The 18,918-nt window shown below is 48.0% G+C and overlaps 1 protein-coding gene across 1 annotated transcript in view; it reads right to left on the bottom strand.

Moving 5' to 3' along the window:
- LOC112114722 (cystine/glutamate transporter-like) overlaps window positions 1–13,480 on the bottom strand; it is a 38,424-nt gene extending 24,944 nt beyond the window's left edge. The window contains exons 1-2 of the mRNA XM_026657545.1: window positions 13,264–13,480; window positions 6,218–6,344 (exon numbers count right to left, since the gene is read on the bottom strand). Coding sequence (XP_026513330.1) covers window positions 6,218–6,344; window positions 13,264–13,480 — 344 coding nt within the window. The remainder of the gene's footprint in view (window positions 1–6,217; window positions 6,345–13,263) is intronic.
- Between the last annotated feature and the right edge of the window lie 5,438 nt (window positions 13,481–18,918).

Below are 18,918 nucleotides of genomic sequence, written 5' to 3'. Positions count from 1 at the left end.
TCAGGTTGGAGGGAGGTCACCAGTGGGGTTCCTCAAGGTTCGGTTTTGGGTCCGATTTTATTTAATCTATTTATTACTGACCTCGGAACCGAATGTAGGAGTGGGCTGATAAAGTTTGCGGATGACACAAAGTTGGGAGGTATTGCCAATTCGGAGAAGGATCGGGATATTCTGCAGGGAGACTTGGATGACCTTGTAAATTGGAGTAATAATAATAGGATGAGATTTAATAGTGAGAAGTGTAAGGTGATGCATTTAGGGATGACTAACAAGAATTTTAGTTATAAGCTGGGGACGCATCGGTTGGAAGTGACGGAGGAGGAGAAGGACCTCGGAGTCCTGGTTGATCGCAGGATGACTATGAGTCGGCAATGTGACGTGGCTGTGAAAAAAGCTAATGCGATCTTGGGATGCATTAGGCGAGGTATTTCTAGTAGGGACAAGGAGGTGCTGCTTCCGTTATACAAGGCGCTGGTGAGACCTCATTTGGAGTACTGTGTGCAGTTCTGGTCTCCTATGTTTAAAAAGGATGAACTCAAACTGGAACGGGTACAGAGAAGGGCCACTAGGATGATCCGAGGAATGGAAAACCTTTCCTATGAAAGGAGACTCGAGGAGCTCGGTTTGGTTAGCCTAACCAAAAGAAGGCTGAGGGGGGGATATGATTGCTCTCTTTAAATATATCAAAGGGATAAATACCAGGGAGGGAGAGGAATTATTTCAGCTCAGTACTAATGTGGACACGAGAACAAATGGATATAAACTGGCCGTGGGGAAGTTTAGGCTTGAAATTAGACGAAGGTTTCTAACCGTCAGAGGGGTGAAATTTTGGAACAGCCTTCCGAGGGAAACGGTGGGGGCAAAAGACCTCTCTGGCTTCAAGATTAGGCTAGATAAGTTTATGGAGGGAATGGTTTGATGGGATAACGTGATTTTAGTCAATTAGGCAATAACGTGCCATCGCTGGTAAAATGAGGGTCTGGCTGGAGAATCTTGCCTGTATGCTCGGGGTTCTACTGATCGCCATATTTGGGGTCGGGAAGGAATTTTCCTCCAGGGTAGATTGGCAGAGGCCCTGGAGGTTTTTCGCCTTCCTCTGCAGCATAGGGCAGGGGTCGCAAGCTGGAGGATTCTCTGCGACTTGAAGTCTTTAAATGACGATCTGGAGACTTCAACAGCTGAGTTAAGGGAAAGTGGGTGGGTCAGCTTTTGTGGCCTGCATCATGCGGGAGGTCAGACTAGATGACCATAATGGTCCCTTCTGACCTTAAAGTCTATGAGTCTGAGTCTCACGGCCCTGAAACCGGGTGTTTTGGGAAAACTTAAAAAAACCACAGAAAGCTGGTTTGGAAGAGGGCACCAGGAGCAGAGATCCCTGTACGGAGCACCACTCCCCCCTCCCCTCCCCCAAGGAGCCAGGACTTAAAACCCTCCTAAAAGCTTTAAAATTTAAATTTAAAAAGCACAGCAGATCCTTGGACGGCCTGGGCCCAGGACAGCACTCCCGTTCACTTTCTCTCCCCGCCCCCCTTCTTCTGACGTTACACCCAGACTTGGCCAGTCTGGGTCGTGCGTGTTTAAGTATAAAAGTGGTTTAGGGCTTGGGGCATTAACGCTTTCTTTCTTCCCCTAAGTAACGTGAAAGTGTTCCCAGCACTCTCTGCTATTTTATTTTATTTTATCGATTAAAACTTTAAAATGTAAACACTTTTGGTGTGCCTTGTCATCGCCTCCCCCCAAAAAATCCTGTGGCCCCAGCCTGATCAACCATGGCCCAGGCAAATTGGTAACAAAAATCTGTAACACTGTCAACTTGAGGGGTGCTATTTTCTGGATGCATGTTTCTGCAGTCCTGCCCGGGCTATACTCACATTCTATAAGAGGGTATTCTTTCTTTGTGTCCTGTCTGCCCACAGGAGTGGCAAGTTGCTGGGCTGACACCAATGTTACTTTTCTTAGCTGGGGGCAAATTTGGCTGCGGAGTAGAGGCCAGGACCTACTTTGCAGGTCCTACTTCAGCTCCTTGAAGCATTGGTGATGATGTCTGAGCCTGATCCCTAGGCCCCTTGGCCTTCCCCTGGTCTGGGGGCTGGACCGATTATTTTGGAGAATGTTTGGTGGATGTTACCATTTTGAGGTTGGCCTCCCTGGTCTCTCTCAGGACTGTCCTGCACAGATTTGAACCCGTAGCGATTTCTGTTTCTAGCGACCCTTTTGCTGCTAGAAAGTTCTCCATTAACCGTACTGCATCTGACAAGGTCCTAGCATGGTGCCATAATACTCACACTCTGCCTTTTGCTGGCAATATCCTTATAAACTGTTCAGTCACAATTGACTTAGCAACCTGGGCCCTGGACTGTTCTTCTGGGTGGAGTCCCTTCCAATGGTGTTCCTTCAAACACTAGGCTACTATGCAGTGTCTGATCCCCTTCAGATAGGTTTTGAATCTAAATCTTTGAGGGTGGGTTGCCTCAGAAGTGTCCAAATAGTCCAAAATGGTGGACTTGACTTATTTATAGTCCTTAGCCTGCTTTGAGTCCAGGTTATGGTTGGTCGCCTAGGTCAGTTCCATCGAGTATGGAGCCAAAATCAAAGCCCACTGCTCAGGAGGCTACTGGGAGGCTAAGGCTACCCTCTTGGTGGTAAAAAGATTTCAGGATCATTGTCCAGCCCCATATTGGTTAGCTTCACGGGCATTGGTGGGGGACTCACCTTGGTGGAAGAGTGCCCCACAAGGACTCCTGGAGAGCGTAAGATTGGCTCTATGTTGTATCATCTCCTTGTGGAACTCCTGCTGCTGGGTCTTCAGCTCCCTCAGCAGCTTTTGCTGCCACATTGTTTGGAGCTGCTGCTGGATGATCCACTGCTGCAGCAATTGCTCCCGGAGCCGCTGTTGCGGAGCTGCTTGCAGTTCCTGCATCTCAGCTAACCACTTGCAGCACTGCTGGGTTCCCTCCTGCTCAGAGCTGCTGAGCTCTAGCCCCATCTCTGTCTTTTTTTGTTTTCCTTATATCAGGCATAAATTGCCTGCATTGTCCATCACTTGTGGCGGGTAGGGGGCCCTGGAGTCCCTATCAGACTGTGGTTTAAGTTGGTTCCTTTCTGACACTGAGGTCAGGTCTACCCAGGGCCGGCTCCAGGCACCAGTGCAGCAAGCAGGTGCTTGGGGTGGCCAAGGGGAAGGGGCGGCACGTCCGGCTCTTCGGCGGCAATTCGGCAGCAGGTCCCTTGGTCCCTCTCGGAGGGAAGGACATGCCACTGAAGAAAAAAGTGGCTCAGTGGAGCTGCCGCCGAAGTGCAGCCGATCGCGATCACGGCTTTTTTTCTCCCCCCCTCCCTCGCCCCGTTGCTTGGGGCAGCAAAAACCCTGGAGCCGGCCCTGGGTCTACACTACCACTTATTTCGGTATAACTTACATCGCTCTGGGGTGCGAATAAGCCACCTCCCTGAGCAATGTAAGTTACACCAACCTAAGCATTGGTGTGGACAGCGCTATGTCGGTGGGAGAGCTTCTCCCACTGACTTAGCTACCGCTGCTTGCGGAGGTGGATTTATTCTGCAGATGGGAGAGCTCTCGGCAGTGGTGCAGCTGCACCGATGTAGCACTTTTAGTGTAGAGTAACCCTGAGTTCTTCCCCTGCTTGGGCTAGCCTAAACAAGAGTGTCTCCCAGAACAGAGCGTTCCTTTCCCCTCTCTGAGGGCAGGGAGGAACAAGGTAAAGAAAGGAAGGGTGGGGGAAAAGATGCTCAGTTTCTCGGTCTGTCTCTTCCTCACCCCTTTGGGTTCTGGTTTGTCTGTAGGCTTTTTATTGTCCTGATCAGGATTGGAGTCCTTCCTTAGACTCCCCCTTTTTTGGTAACACCTGGTCCATTCCTGGTCCAAGAAGTCTCAGGGATTTCTGGCTCAGTGCCTATTTTCTTTGCTGATCTAGCCCTGTAATCGGGTGCCTGAAGCACGGCAGTCTTCTCCTGTAACCACCCCTTTGTGTGGCAGGCCTTCCCTTTTTAAGCTTCTTCCCTTCGAGCAGAGCAAGCATTTCAGGTGTGTCTAGTTAGGGATCACCAAGCTCATTAGCTTCCTCCTTAATAGGGTGTGGACGCGCCCCCTCACAGAGAGGAAAAACATCCACAGATTTCTTTTAATGCTGGTGAAAGGTGAAGACCTGGAGACTGTCTTCCCAAAGCACAGGTACTTCTTCAGCTTTATCTGTTCTCTTTCCCCCTCTGACATTGGAGGAAATAGGATTTTTCTCACTGTGGGAGGTTAGGGACAATCGATGTCTTTGTCCCTGCAACAGTAAGGGTATGTATTCCTGTACTCTGAGCTGGGGGTGTGGTTCCCTGCTCGCTGAGATTTATCCATGCTTGCTCTGTGAGCTAGCCCACTAATAATAGCAGTGCAAGGGGCTAGCCACCCTGATTGCGGTCCTGTCTGAGATGTGATGTATGTACTCGGGTCAGCTAGCCGCTCACGCTGCTGTGAGGACACGATTTTTAACATGCCAGCTGGACCAGAGCTAGCGCAAGTATGGCTACTCAAGCAGGGAGGTGTAATTCCCAGCTCAAAGTGTAGATGTGCCTTAAGGATGCCCTCTTTGCTCTCCAGCTGAGACGGGTTAGGGACCTGGGTTGAATGTCTCTCCAGCCCCATTTTTCAGAGAACTTAGTACTGCTGGAAATTGCCAACTGGCAGCTCTGGAAACTGAAGTCCTTTTATGCTTGCTTGTTTTGGAGCTGTGTAAGCTTCCCACGCTGCCCCACCAATGTACCTGAAGGGCCCACCACAAGGTGGAGGAAGGGAATTGTCTTCATGGGCCATCCAGCATTTCTGCTGAGCCGATTGGGTGGGCAGCAGTTCTTGCAATCTATTTATTTATTGTACTTATGTCCCCTATTATCATAGTATCTGGGTGCCTCCCAACCTGTAATGTATTTGTCCTCATATCACCCCTGGGAGATAGGGAAGTATGAGTATCCCCATTTGGCAGAGAGGGACTGAGACACCGTGTTGCACTGAAAATCTGTGATGGAGCAGGGTATCAAACCCAGGTCTCCTGAGTTGGAGGCTAGTGCCCTACCCACTGGACCATCTTTACTTTGTGTAGGAAATGGGTTGATGATACTAACACATCACCATGAGGTCGCTGAAGAGCCATTAGAGTGGGACTGTTTTTCAATTGCTGCTTCCCTAGGAGGGGATTTGAACTGGTAACCTTGAGGTGAGAATCTGAGGCCTTCTCCCCAGACCCCAACCACAGAAAAAGAGCTAGAGAGCACACAGTGCGGTGACATGCAGTGCCCATGAAATAAAATGTATTGTGCCGTGTGAGGCAGTGGCTGTGCACACCCCACCCCCACCAGTGCTCTTCTCCCTTCCTCCCTCCCTCCCTCCAGACCTGGAGGTATCACCCAGGAACTGGGGCTGCTTTGCTGATGGGGGCTATGTAGAATCTAGACGGATAGATAGGCATGAAAGGATATTTCAGACTCCATTTCCATTCAGCCTGTGACCTCTCTCATTTTTTATGGCCATAAACACAGGTAAGGTTAACAGGCTAAACAATGTTTTGTTTTGTTTTTAAATATGTATTGTACCCATTTAGTAAGGGTAAGTAAAAAGGGTAAGTAAAAAGAACTTTGTCCCAGTTCTGCAGGGGTTCAGTTGCGTAAGCTGTGAGCTCATTCTCCATAGGGGCAGACCTCACAGCCAAGCCCAGATGTGCTGTGGCAGACATTTCTGTTTATCCAGCAGCTATTGGAGGGGGACGGGTGGGAGAGGAGGAGGTCACATATCAAACAGATTTCTAAGGAGCCTTTTTCCAGAAAACCCAGCTGTGTTGGCAGATTGCAGGAAAATGTCCCTCTATCTCATTACCACGGTTGCTGCAAGCTGTTCCTTGTTTTTAATTTTTTTATTCTTCATCTCACCTTTTTTTTTTACCTTTCACCCTTTCCTTTCCTTCCTCTGCCTCCTTTCCCCCCTCCATTTCCCTGTCTTAGGTTCCCACTTCCCCCCTTCTTTCCCTCTATCCTCCCTCTAGCCATTTGAAAGTCCATGTGTTTGCTACTGTTTTGCATTCACCCGCTGGCTCCTTTAGCCGCACAGCTGGACTCTGCCCCAATTAGAGATTTAAAGAGAGGAGTCTATAAATACAAATCAGCAATGACATATCACTCCTGTCCTTACACACCTATGGAAAAGCAGAACTGTTCTTACCGGATCATAACAAATTCAGCCCACAATCTTAAGAAGGCTGGCAAAGGCCCAAGGGTTTCTAGGAGGTAGATGTAATGGCCCCCAGATTTTGTGATGCTTGTTCCCAGGTCTGCATAAGACAGAGCGCCTAGACACAAAATAAAGAGGGGAAATTATTTATTTATATTACAGTAGTGCCTACGGAGCCTAAACATACAAACAGACAGTGATAGTCCCCACCCTGAAGAACTTGGTCTATATAAACGAGATGGAAGCTCCTGAAGAGTCATGGCCAAGAAGTTGTGTTGGTCACAGAGTACAAGGTCTTCTAGTTACCGGACAAGGACCATGCTGAAGACCCAGGAAAAGGTGATTCGAGAAGTTTCATGTCCTCCTCCTGAAGGCTGGTGTCAGCATGGAAGGAACACTTGACAGGAATGACTGGAGACAAAGAACAAGAGCTACCGACTCTGACAGAAGAAGGTGAAGAAGAATGGAGTATTACAATCTCCCCTCAGAGTTGGGAAACTGAGGCAGAGAGAGATTGTGACTTGCTAAGGTCACACAGGAAGTCAATGGCTTGGAACTGAACCCAGATATACTGCATCCTAGTCCATGAGACCACCCTTCCTCTGAGAGAACAGTCGCTGCTATGGAGCACTGAGATTTAATGCCTTTAAAGAGGTCACATAATATACCACAGCCTGGTTATGTACTGTGGTGGCTGGTGAATTTTGGGGCAAGTGGGGCGCTTTACCTGCACAGCTGGGAGGAGCAGGGTTGTAGTTGGGGGAGTTGGGAAGAAGATAGAAGCAGCAAGAGGGCTCAGGGGTTGATTCCCTACAGAGCCTGTCCTGTGCCTGGATCCTGCTCCCTGCAGGGGGCTGCACTGCCTGGGTGGTCCTGGCCTGTGCTCCTGGGGGCTCAGGCCCCAACACACCCCGGCTTGGTCCTGACTGCAGCATCCCAACTCCCTCTCTGCTAACCTGCTACTGCGTGCCACCCGCCCTGGCCTGGCACTGCTGGGGAAGCAGGGGGTTGGGAGGGAGAGGAGGAGAGGTACTGTCTGTGACCTCTCCCACTCCCTTCCCACCAGAAAGGCCAGAAATGAGCGAGACTTTTCCCTCTCTCTGCTCCCACTATGTCTGGGGTGTGGGAAAGGGGGGTGTCTGGCTTCCCCTTGTGTTGTGCCCTTGGACCTACCTGCCCCCTGGAGTCCATCCTGATGATTGGAGGGGTGTAAGTCGTAGAGCACTCTAAAGTGTTGCACTTTAACTGCCTCATGTAGACCCTGGCAGTGTGCTCTAAATGGTACCTCGTTCGCCAGCAGGGTCTACACGGGGCAGTTAAAGCCTTTAGAACTTTTTACCGTCACTACTGCCTGTGGCTTAAGCAGTGAATCTAATGCCCCAGGCCCTACAGGAAACATCTGCTGCTCCTGTCCAACCTTGACTGTGCAGATTGAACATGTGCCACAGGACCGGTGGAGAACAACAACCTGCTGCTAAATATGAATTGTGAACAAAGCAAATATATAGCAGGCTCCTATAGATTTACTGTGTCTGTGATTAGTTTTTAGTGACACACACACACACACACACACACACACGTATGTATATGTGTGTGCTTACGTGCTTTGATGCCCCAATGCCCTCTACACACCACCTGCCACTGATTACAAATGAGATATCAGTGAACTTTTCATTATACTAATAATCTACATGTTTATCCCCTGGGAAGGACAAGAGCAAACAAAGGTAGGAACATTGAGGATGCTGAAATATGAAGTCTTGCAACACACCTTTATTCTCTCAAGTCCTTAGCATTCACTATATAAAGACCCCTTTTTCTTTTCAAAGAGGGCGCATTTCCTCTGGCTTGTTTTATGGGTTCACATTTTTCACTGGATTGTTTGTCTGCGCTGTCAAGCGGGCTTGGGCCATATCCAGGCCGTGGTGTTATGTAAAGGCAGGCAAAAGGCTGGAACTCAGCAAGTTTGTGCTATGGTGATACTTAGTGCTAAGATTATTAGCAGTGAGTATTTATTATACAGCGCCTAATGTGGGCTTGGCATTGTACAGCAGCAGGACACTGAGCCAGTGGTGGGGTTCATTAAATGTGCTGAAAAATTCTGAATCAGCCCTAGAATGCCTACGCTGTCTTCGGAGTTCTGCAGAGGACAGCTGCAGACAGAGTACAAATAACTAGTGCTTAAGTTGTCCCCTGCCATCTCAGCACTGTTACTAAAGACTATGGTACCAGACAGACTATCTTAACCTGGGACTTCAGTTCCGCAAGGGCCTGGGCATCCCAGTGAGCTAATGAATAAGTATTTTGTATCTGGAAGCGTGTGTTCAAATCCTCCTTTGGTTCCAGATGAAAGTGGTGGTGGTGGGTTGTTTTTTTTTCTGGCTTGTTCTAATCTGAAGTCTGTGTCTTTTCATGTTAGAACAGACCCTCTAATTTAGGCAAAAATTCTCTCCACAATGAGCTTTGGGTCAGCTTCAGAATTGCCACTTAACTGAAGGCTTCGCTTTACAGCTACGATTTAAAAAAAATTTTTTTTTACTGAAGTTTCTATTTATTTTAAAAAACCACCACCCTCTAAACTATTCTACCACTTTGCCCCCATTAGCGTTCTCTGTACTACACAAGTGCAAGCAAGTGGGGGAGCTTTGCCCTTCTCCCTGCACACCTTCAGTTACAGTTGGAACTTGATTTCTGTGTCCCCAATTCGTTTGGTTTTATGCTTTGTCCTTAAAACTACTGAGTTCTTTAAGGGTATGTCTACACTACGGGATTAATCCGAATTTAGATAATTCGAATTTGGGAAACAGGTTGTATAAATTCGATTGTGCGCGGCCACACTAAGCACATTAATTCGATTTTTAACCACATTAATTCGGTGGTGTGCGGCCACACTACCCCATTTATTTTAACCACATTAATTCGGTGGTGTGCGGCCACACTAACCCTAATTCGAATTAACAAAATCGATTTTGGCGCTACTCCGCTCGTCGAGGTGGAGTACAGAAATCGATTTAAAGCACCCTTTAATTCGAACTAAATGGCTCTGTAGTGTGGACGGGTGAAGGGTTAATTCGAATTAACGCTGCTAAATCCGAATTAATCCCGTAGTGTAGACCAGGCCTAAGATTCAAGCCTCCAGCGTGGTTACACATGATTTAATTTAGTGGAGGACTGTGAATGACATAGTGAGTGAGACAATTATACTTTATTTAAAATAAAACAGTTCAAGCAAACAGGCGTCACAATGTGACTATACACTACGTTGATACTCATGCTCTAGATGAGACAATGCATCTGGACCCTCCCTGGATGGTAAGAAGGGCTAGCCTATAATCCTTTCTCTAACGTTTCCTTGCTGGTAGATGGCTGCACATAATTTAAAAATAGGGTGCTACCCTTTTTATAATCACTAATAACACCCAAATTAATTAGCATAAAGCTTGCCTTTACCATATCTATATTTCCACTGCCATAATTAAAATACCCTCTTCTACCTCCTCATTGGCTATTTAATGTTGAACGCATCTTTAATTAACAGCTGTGTAAATGCTGCCATACTAGTAACTATCATTATATAGAGAGAGCATTTTCCATAACGTTAACATTTTATCTAAAACACTTGTAAAATCCAGTGAAGGTCAACAATGTTTACCCCCGGCTCTAATTTATCTCTGACTTGTCTCTGAATTGTCTCACTTCACTTCACTCATATTTTACCAGACCTCACTTGACTATTGTCAAGCCTATTTTTAGGAAATAGGTTATTGGGCCTACTTATGTTTCTATATAACATAACCAAGCATCATCTCTATAGGCTACAGGTCTCTCCACCAGCCCCATGTTGGCAAGTGTGGAAGACAGAGAGAGACCATGGAGCCATGGGAACTGCATGTACAGAGATCTCTTCTCAAACTAGTGAAAAGTCTGTGATCTCATCATAATCCTTTCCACTAGGTTCCCTCCGGGGATCTCAAAACAGGCTTCAGGGGTGCAGCCCTGCTTTCCAGGTTAAGGATGAAAAGAGGTTAAGGGTGCGTATTCATATTCTGATCAAGTATCAGACTCAAGATTAGAATCTATGGGTAGGGGCAGCAGACCTGGGGGCCAGGTACAGCTAGCACCTCTGCAATGAAAATATTGTGGGGGCTCTGCCCCCATGTAAGTTCATGCACACTTGCGGGAGGGGGGGAAGGCAAGAGCTGGATCCAGCAGGGCCTGAGAGCAGGCTTGGGAGCAGGTAGGAATCCCTGAAACCCTCCTTCCTAGCCTGGAGCTAGCTGCCCTCCACTCCCTGTGGAGTCTTATTACCTCCCCTCACTCTTCCTCCTATTCCTCTCCTTCCCTCCCTGCCCCACCCCCCGAGCCTGTGGGCCTGATTCTCCACTGACTGTCTGACATCTCTGTGTAGTCTGGTTACTGATACTGAGAGATCTGGGCGCAAGCAAACAATATGCATTTTAATGGGGTAAATGTATAAATCTAGGAACAAAGAATGCCGGTCATGCTTACAGGACTGGGGCCTCTATCCTGAAAAAGAGTTGGGGCTGCTGGTGGATAATCAGTTGAACGTGAGCTCCCGGTGAGCTACCGTGGCCAAAAGCGTTAATGCGATCCTTGGATGCATAAACAGGGGAATGTCAGTCCCTGTAGGCATTATATTACCTCTGTATTTGGACTAATGTGATGCTGCTGGAATACGGTGTTCAGTTCTGGTGCCCGCAATTCAAAAAGGATGTTGAGAAACTGGTGAAGGTTCAGAGAAGAGCCACAAGGGTTGATTAAAGGATTGGAAAACATGACTTTCATTCCTCCCATCCCCCCAGGCTTCAGAGCCTGAGCTGCAGTGTCGACACAGCTATTTTTAGCACATTAGTGTGAGCCCTGCTAGCAGAAGTGTCTGAACCTGGGCTCAGAGGCTCACTTCCAGGTGCAGTGTAGATGTACTTACAATGATAGACTCAAGGAGCTCGGGCTATTTAGCTTAAGCAAGAGATGATTAAGGCATCACTTGAGCACAGTCTATAAATACATACACAGGGAACAAATATTTGCTAATGGGCTCTTCAGTCTGGCAGGCAAAGCTCTAACATGATCTAATGGCTGGAAGTTAAAGCTAGACAAATTCAGCCTGAAAAAAGGAATACATTTGTAACAGTGAGGGTAATTAACCATTGGAACATTTTACCAAGTATTGTGGTGGATTCTCCATGACTGGCAAATCAAGACTGGAGATTTTTCTAAAAGAGATTAATTCAAACAGAATTGAATTCAGGGAATACTGATGCTATACAGGAGGTCAGAGTAGGTGATCCCAATGGTCCCTTCTGGGTTTAAAATCTATGAATTATTTACCTCAGTGGAAAGTGAGTATAAGAGAGTACAAAATCAGAATGACATAATTTTGTACCTCCTTTCCACTGGTGCATCTGGCTCCAAAAGGTGTAAGGAAGTGAAGAATCAGGCCGAGTCTTTGACTTAGGATAGGTCTATCCTGCAAGTGGGAGCGTGCTTCCTACCTTGAGTGACAGACACATGCCTGCTCTGCTTGAGCTCGCATGCTAAAAATAGCAGTGTAGCCAGCAGCAGAAAGGGTTGCGGCTCGGGCTAGCCATCTGGGTAAGAAACCTGCCCGGAGCCTCTGCCTATGTACTCAGGGGGCTAGCCTGAGCTGTTTTTAGCACACGAGCAGAGCTAGTGTGTCTATCTACCTGAGCTGGGAAGCACGAGCTGCAATGTCTCCACAGCTATTTTTAGCGCCATAGCACGAGCCCAAGTCTGTCAACCCAGGTTCTGAGGGTCACTGTGTAGACATACCCTTAAGGTAGATAAAAAGGCAATAAAAGACTTGGGGCATGGCTGCACCTGGCCTGGGTCCGGTGATTCAGGCTCATGGGGCTTGGGCTGCAGAGCTATAAAATTGCAGTGTAGACATTTGGGCTCAGTCTGGAGCCCCTGGGCTCCAGAGACCCTTCCCCTCATGGGGTCTCAGGGCCTGAGCTCCAGCCTTACAGATTTTTAATCCCAACAATTGCTTTACATTTTCCTGCATGCCCTTGCAAGGGAAAGGGCTAGAAACCTACTTTATTTATTTATTTATTTATTTTTAAAAAGAGTGGAAGCTGAGATAAGCCTTTAGAATCCCAACCACGTGGGGTTGCCATGGCAGCATGCTTGGTGGGCTCTGAAAGTTGGCTTTTCCCACAGCTCAGAAACCCAGCTAGGCCACCTTGCCTCAGCAGGCTTTGTGCTATGGAGCCAAGGTTTTTGAATAGGGTTTGGATTTACAGGACCGGCTCCTCAGCTGGTGTGGCTCAGCCCAGCTCCACTGATGCGTGGAGCTTAGATTATACAGATTTACATCTGCCAAGGGTCTAGCCCAGGGGTGGTCAAACTGCAGCTCTTTTTACAATTAAAGTGCGGCTCACGGAGACCCCCCCATATGCCCCCTCCCACTGTACTGGGCGGGGGAGAGCTCAGGGCTTTTGCCCTGCAGTCGGCAAAAGGTGGTGGGACTAGAGGCTTCTGCCAGAGATGACTGGTGCCTGCTGGGGAGGGGGGGCAATTTAAAAGTTCAGCCCCCCAGCAGCTTGAGTTGCCCCCTCTTACACTCAGCAGCCCCCCCCCAGGGCATTGCTTCTGGCTTGTGCCCAGTGGGGAGGGGGATCTCAGGGCTTCAGCCCCACAGGGTGTACCTGATGGGGCTCGGAACTTGAGCAGTACGGGGGCTTCAGCCCTGAGCCCCGGGAAGCACCTCCAACGGGGCTGACGCCCCAAGCGTTGGCTGGCATGTCCTGACTCTCGAACATCTGAAAATTGCTGTATGCGGCTCAGAGGGTCCGTAAGTTTGGCCACCCCGGTCTAGCCCACATTACTCTGGGTTATTTTCTATTTGTTTTGCAGTCTCTTTACAATGTACTGCTGATATTTTCCCTGTGTTTTCATGTGAAAATCTGCACAGCTCTAGAACGCGCACAGATGTTCGCAATGTTGTAACGTTGTTGCTGGCTCACACCGGAGAATTAGAAAAAGTAACTCACCAAACAGAGAGAGGACCCCGCAAGCCAGCCAGACAACCAAGGAGAGCCCCACATTGCCGGAGTTTTGCAACACCCCTTTTGGAGCGATAAAGATGCCACTGCCAATGACTGTGCCGATAGTCAGTGCGATGGCCCGCACCAGCGTGATCTTCTTTCTCAGGAACACTGTCTCCTTTTTTCCCTCCTCCTTCGCATTCGACTTTCTGCAAAATCCCATTGCTCTCTGTCTGTCTTCTCTGGTTGAGCCCTGCAAGCACAGGTCTTCCCGAGAGCTCTGTGTCTAACACCCAGCTTCTAGGATTGACACATCCTCCCCAGTTTTTTTTCTCAGCCCTGTACAGGCTCCCCTCCCTCTAGGCTTTCAGGCTGCCAGACAACAGCCTAGGCTGGAATCCTCTAGGCATAACAAGCATGAAGCATACAAACAAAAACAGCAAAGTGAGAAGGTGAAAGAGATTAGACTCCTTAGGAAGGCAATAGGTGCTTTGTAGCCCAGGCAGAAGGGGGAGATGACGTGTCATATTCTGAATTTTACACTGTAAATCCAACTCTGGGGGACTCCAGCTTGTGGACTTGGTGGTCCCAAGCCAGTGCTTGAGCATCCACACTGCATTGTAAACCTGGATTCACAATTGCTGGAGCCAGGTCTCTCAGCTGTGCTCATGCGTCCACACTCCATGCTGCAGCCCACCTGACTCAGGTCTGCAGCTTGAGCTGCATTCACACTGCAAAATTACATGGCTTTGACCTACCCCCTAACAAGATCCTAGGACCTGGGGTCTGACCTGAATCCACAAATCAGTCTGGTGGTGAGAAGTGGCTTTGGGCTCAAACCTGAGTCAGAACCTTGGCTTAGTGTGCAGTTTAGACATCCCCAAGGGGCACAGTTCTGATCCCACTTATCCTGACTTCAGAGGACTTGCTCCTGTTTTCATTAGTGTAATTCAGATCAGAATCAGACCCATACATTTCCCTGTTGGCTTTATAGTGCTAATTTAAAATCCAGAAGAAACAACAAGCAGGCTCAGAGCTAAAGCTCTGTTTGGTGCAAAATGTTATAGCAATATAAGGCTTCTCATGATGGATCAGAATCCTGGCCCAGCAAATCTATCTCTAACAGTGGCCAATACCTGATACTTCAGAGGACAGTTACCCTGCCTACAACTATCACAAGGTGTCTTGTCTATACTGAGGTTTTACCCACCAGTTTAGTGGCACTGATGCAAATCCAAGGCACTAGTGCGGTGGTCTGGTGCAGCTTATTCCAATTTCAAACGAGGCTGATGTGCACCAGTGGGTGTCATGGCTTTCTCTGGTGCAGTTACATCAGTGTAGATAAAGATCCCTATAAAAGTTACCAGATCAGGCACCGAATCTGCTCGACCATCCATTGCTATGGTGATAATGGGGAAAAATTTATGTTTTTACTTGCCCTACACAAGTAGAATTTTGCAAGGCTGACCTAGCTTATTGTGCAATGCTATATGCAAATGAAAAGTTCCTTCTGGACCCCCACCTCCCCAAGCGATCGAATTAGCCCCTGAAACATGAGATTTGATTCCTTTTGTCTTAACATGCATACCTACAAATGCAGTTACTGGTCCTTGAGTGATTTGGTTCTCTAGTAAAGTCAATTAGGGTCTAGAATCTCTGACAGCAGTGAATCCCCTCAGCTGCCTGCACACTGTGTGAAGCACAGTTTGCATTTACTTCTATTTGTTCTAAATGTAACTGCCATTAATGATGCAATTATTACAAACAAAGACAACAAAGAGGCTCAAAGTCCAGGGGCAAAATAAAGAGAAGAGGGTCTAAGGCAGGACATGGAATGCAGGCCAAAACAGCCAAGAGAAATGGAGCAAGGGAGAGCAGTGGTGAGAGTAGAGGCCTAGGCTGCCTAATCTCCAAAGGTAATGTCCCACCCAAGTGGTGGTAGGTACCCCTCAAGCACCTTTCTGCATCCAGTTCTATATGGCTTGATCCCAAGTGCCCTGAAGTCAGTGGGAGCCATTTCATTGACTTCAGTGGAATTTGGATCAGGCCCAAAATCACAAAGTGAATCTTAAGGGGTTTGTACCATTCTGACTTGCTGTACAAATGCATAGGGTCGTGTAGTGTATGTGCAATGCTCAACTCACCAGGAATGGGAGGAGCGAACTTGCAGCACCTCCCACTGACTTTAACTGGAGTTGTGGGTGTTCAGGCACTTCTGGCAACCAGCGCCTATCACTTGCATCGATTTAACTGCCTGGATTTCTAAATCAGTTTAATTAAATCTGTGCAACCCTTTTCATTGTCACTTTTAAACTGAACAAAGGTTTCTTTGTATTCATAGGCGCCGACTCCATGGGTGCTCCGGGGCTGGAGCACCCATGGGGAAAAATTAGTGGGTGCTCTGCACCCACTGGCAGCCAAGCTCCCTGCCCCACCCCACCTCACCTCCTCCTCTGCCTCCTCCCCTGAGCGCACCGGGTCCCCGCTCCTCTGCCTACCTCCCAGCGCCTGCCGCCACCAAAACAGCTGTAGCAAGCTCCGGGAGGGAGGGGGGAGGAGCGGGAACATGGCGTGCTCAGGGGAGGAGGCGGGGCCGGGGTGGAGACTTGGGGAAGGGGTTTGAATGGGGGTGGGAGAGGGTGGAGTTGGGGCGGGGACTTTGGGGAAGGGGTTGGAATGGGAGTGAGAGGGGGCGGGGACTTTGGGGAAGGAGTTGGGAGGGGGTGGAGCAGGGGTGGGGCCGAGGGCGGGGGGGTCGAGCACCCACCGGCACCAGTAGAAGTCGGTGCCTAGGTTTGTATTGATTTAGCTTCATTTAGTAGAGCAGTGAGTCCCAAACTTTAACAACCTGTGAACCCCTTTCACTAAAAAGTCAAGTCTCGCGAACCCCCTCCTAGAAATGAATACAGTGAAACCCTGCTATACCGCGATGTTTGGGGTCCAAAAAATTACATTGCGCTAAATGCGGGGTCGCGGTATAGCGGGGTTTCAAGCCCATCAGTGGTCCCCAAGGCAGTGCATTGATGTGCGCTGCCTAGTGCCCCTAGTGCCTAGTGCCCAGCACGGGAGAGAAGCTGCGGCCCCGCGCCTGCTGGGGACAGAGAGCTCCAGGGCTGTGGGCGCCGGTGCTCTCTGTCCCCGGCAGGCGTGGGGCCGCAGCTTCTCTCCCCTGCCTGGCACTAGGCGGGGGCACATCAATGTCCTGGCAGCCATCATGGCGTTGGGGACCACTGGTACAGTACATACAGTACTGTATTACTGTGTGTCTTAAAGGGGGGCCAAATTGTGATCGCGTTATATGCGATTTCGTGTTATGGCGGGGCGCCTTATTGCGGGGTTTGACTGTATTTCCAGGGATTTTCTCCTTTGCCTGAGTATAAATTATAAAAGCCGTGATCTTGGAAATACAAAATTTGTTTTCATGACATGCTTATTGCACACGATTTATTATGAATTATTATTTATCATTACAGTATTTTTAGTACATTATGAAAACGGCAACACTCTTCCAAGATCTCACTTTCGTAGCTTGTATCACTTTGAATAAGCCTGTTATAAGACAAGGCTCCTATGTTTCATCAAGGATTATCAGATGTGAAACAGCATGAAGGTATTTAAAAAGCCAACTCAAAAGAGTTCTTCCTACAGAAGCATTCAGGTCTTGAGCAGTCCAGGCAAACAATTAGGGTGACCAGACAGCAAATGTGAAAAATCGGGATGGAGGGTGGGGGGTAATAGGAGCCTATATAAGAAAAAGACCCAAAAATTGGGACTGTTCCTATAAAATCGGGACATCTGGTCACCCTACAAACAATGCACATTACAACAAAGCTTAAACTTGTTCTTCATAATAATTTTAAAAACAATACTAGCTGCCTATTTAATTTTTAAAACAGCAAAAAATATCTACCTCCCTTTCCATTTCTTATAGGAGTCTTGAAGTTTAAATCTCCTCAGTGTGATAGAGATGCTTGCTTTGATCTGCTTAGCTCTTGGAAGTCCAGGGGCAGCTGGTCCTGTGCTGCCTGGGGTCCCTAGGGACAGCTCTGTCCGCCATTAGGGAATTTTTTCCCGAGAACCCCCTGTAACATTTCATGAACCCCCAGGGGTTCACGAACCCCAGTTTGGGAACCACTGCAGTAGAGGTATAAGCCAGGCTTTATTAATGCCCTGATCCCTTGAGTATAAGCGTCCCATTTAGAGGTACTGATAGAGGTGAAAATTAGAGGTGGACTAGGAATCTGTACAGGTATGTGGCTGAGCTGGGTTTGATTTGGTTCTCGTCTCCCATTCCTGTAGGTGCTGGGAAAGTAGCACGGTAGCATACTCAGTCCCATGGTGACAGTCTCTGACCATGGCCAGCATCAGCTGCTTGGGAGGAAGGCACAAAAAACTCTGCAGCAGACAGTGATGGGATAAACTGTCCCCAGGGAAAGAGGCCTCTGAATCCCCAGCAGTTAGATGCCTTATGCCTTTAAGCAGGGGATTTGTAGCCCTTCACAAACTCTTCAGGATGTGTTTCCCTTTAGTATTTACTGTCATTGTTATAACGTAAGGGTGGCCAATCCAGGGATGAGGCTGACCCCTCACAGGTGGTGAGGCTGGAGCAGGAGGGGAAGGGAAATAGCTGAAAATGGAGGGCAGGGCAGGGAATGGTTCCAACAGGAGAAAATGAAAAGCAATGGCTTAAAGGGTTGCTGTGAAGATAAAATCATCTCTGAATAACTCCTTGCTGGGGAACACCTTGAATCATTAATTACAACAACAAATAGACAATGATTCTACTTTTTCACACCACTTACGCTATTTCTTTATCCTCTGAACTTCAATTAGCTTGGACCACGAAAGGTGGGTAAGGTTCACTTTCTCTTCAGAGTTCATTTCGCTTCCCGTTTCTCATGTACTAATGTCAAACCATTGTGTGTGGATTTACAACACTGAGTGGGAGTCTTTCCACTGGGAAAAAACCCTGACGTGATGCTTTCAAACACAATCATGAACATGTTTTCACTTCATATTTAATTTTAAATCAAACTTTTTTTTTTTTTTTTTTGGTCCTTAAATAGTTGCCCCTTTTAAAATAGCCTCCAGCCTCTGCTTAAGTAGTCTGTAAAATGCTTTCCCAACACTGGAGGCTTCCCTTCTTCACCCACAGCTCTGACTGCAGACCTTGACTTTAGTTCCAAACCATTGTTGCCAATACCCCTTAATCCTGAACCAGATCCCCCTACGCTCCTGAAATTTAGCCCCCTCCTCTTCCTTGGCACCTCAGTCCAGACCCAAGCCCTCCCTGCTGCCAATGCAGTTCAGTCCCAACCAGCAGCTTATTATCGCCTAGGCTGACAAGGCATAGGCCTAGGGCGGCAAATTTGCAGGGGCGGCAAATTTATAATAGCAGCATTTTTGTAATTGCGGCATCAGTGATGCCGCGATTCTACCAAAGCACGTATTGAAACCACCAATGACGGCGCAACGCCATTTAGTAAACATACTCGCGAGAATCCTAAACATTAATAATATGACCGGAAGGAAGAAATTAAGTGGTTCTCAGTTTTGGATCCATGCGCGGTCCCGCGCTATAAGCGAAATCATGCTATACAAATGCGCGTTCAAGCGAGGGTCCGCTGTACTTGTAATTTTATTTATAATAAAACTTGTAAA

The sequence above is a fragment of the Terrapene carolina genome, unplaced genomic scaffold (assembly GCF_002925995.2).
Source record: "Terrapene carolina triunguis isolate 2854851 unplaced genomic scaffold, T_m_triunguis-2.0 Scaffold247, whole genome shotgun sequence".
NCBI lineage: Eukaryota > Metazoa > Chordata > Testudines > Emydidae > Terrapene > Terrapene triunguis.
Note: the sequence above shows the minus strand (reverse complement) of the source record. Positions and strands in the feature narration are given on the sequence as shown.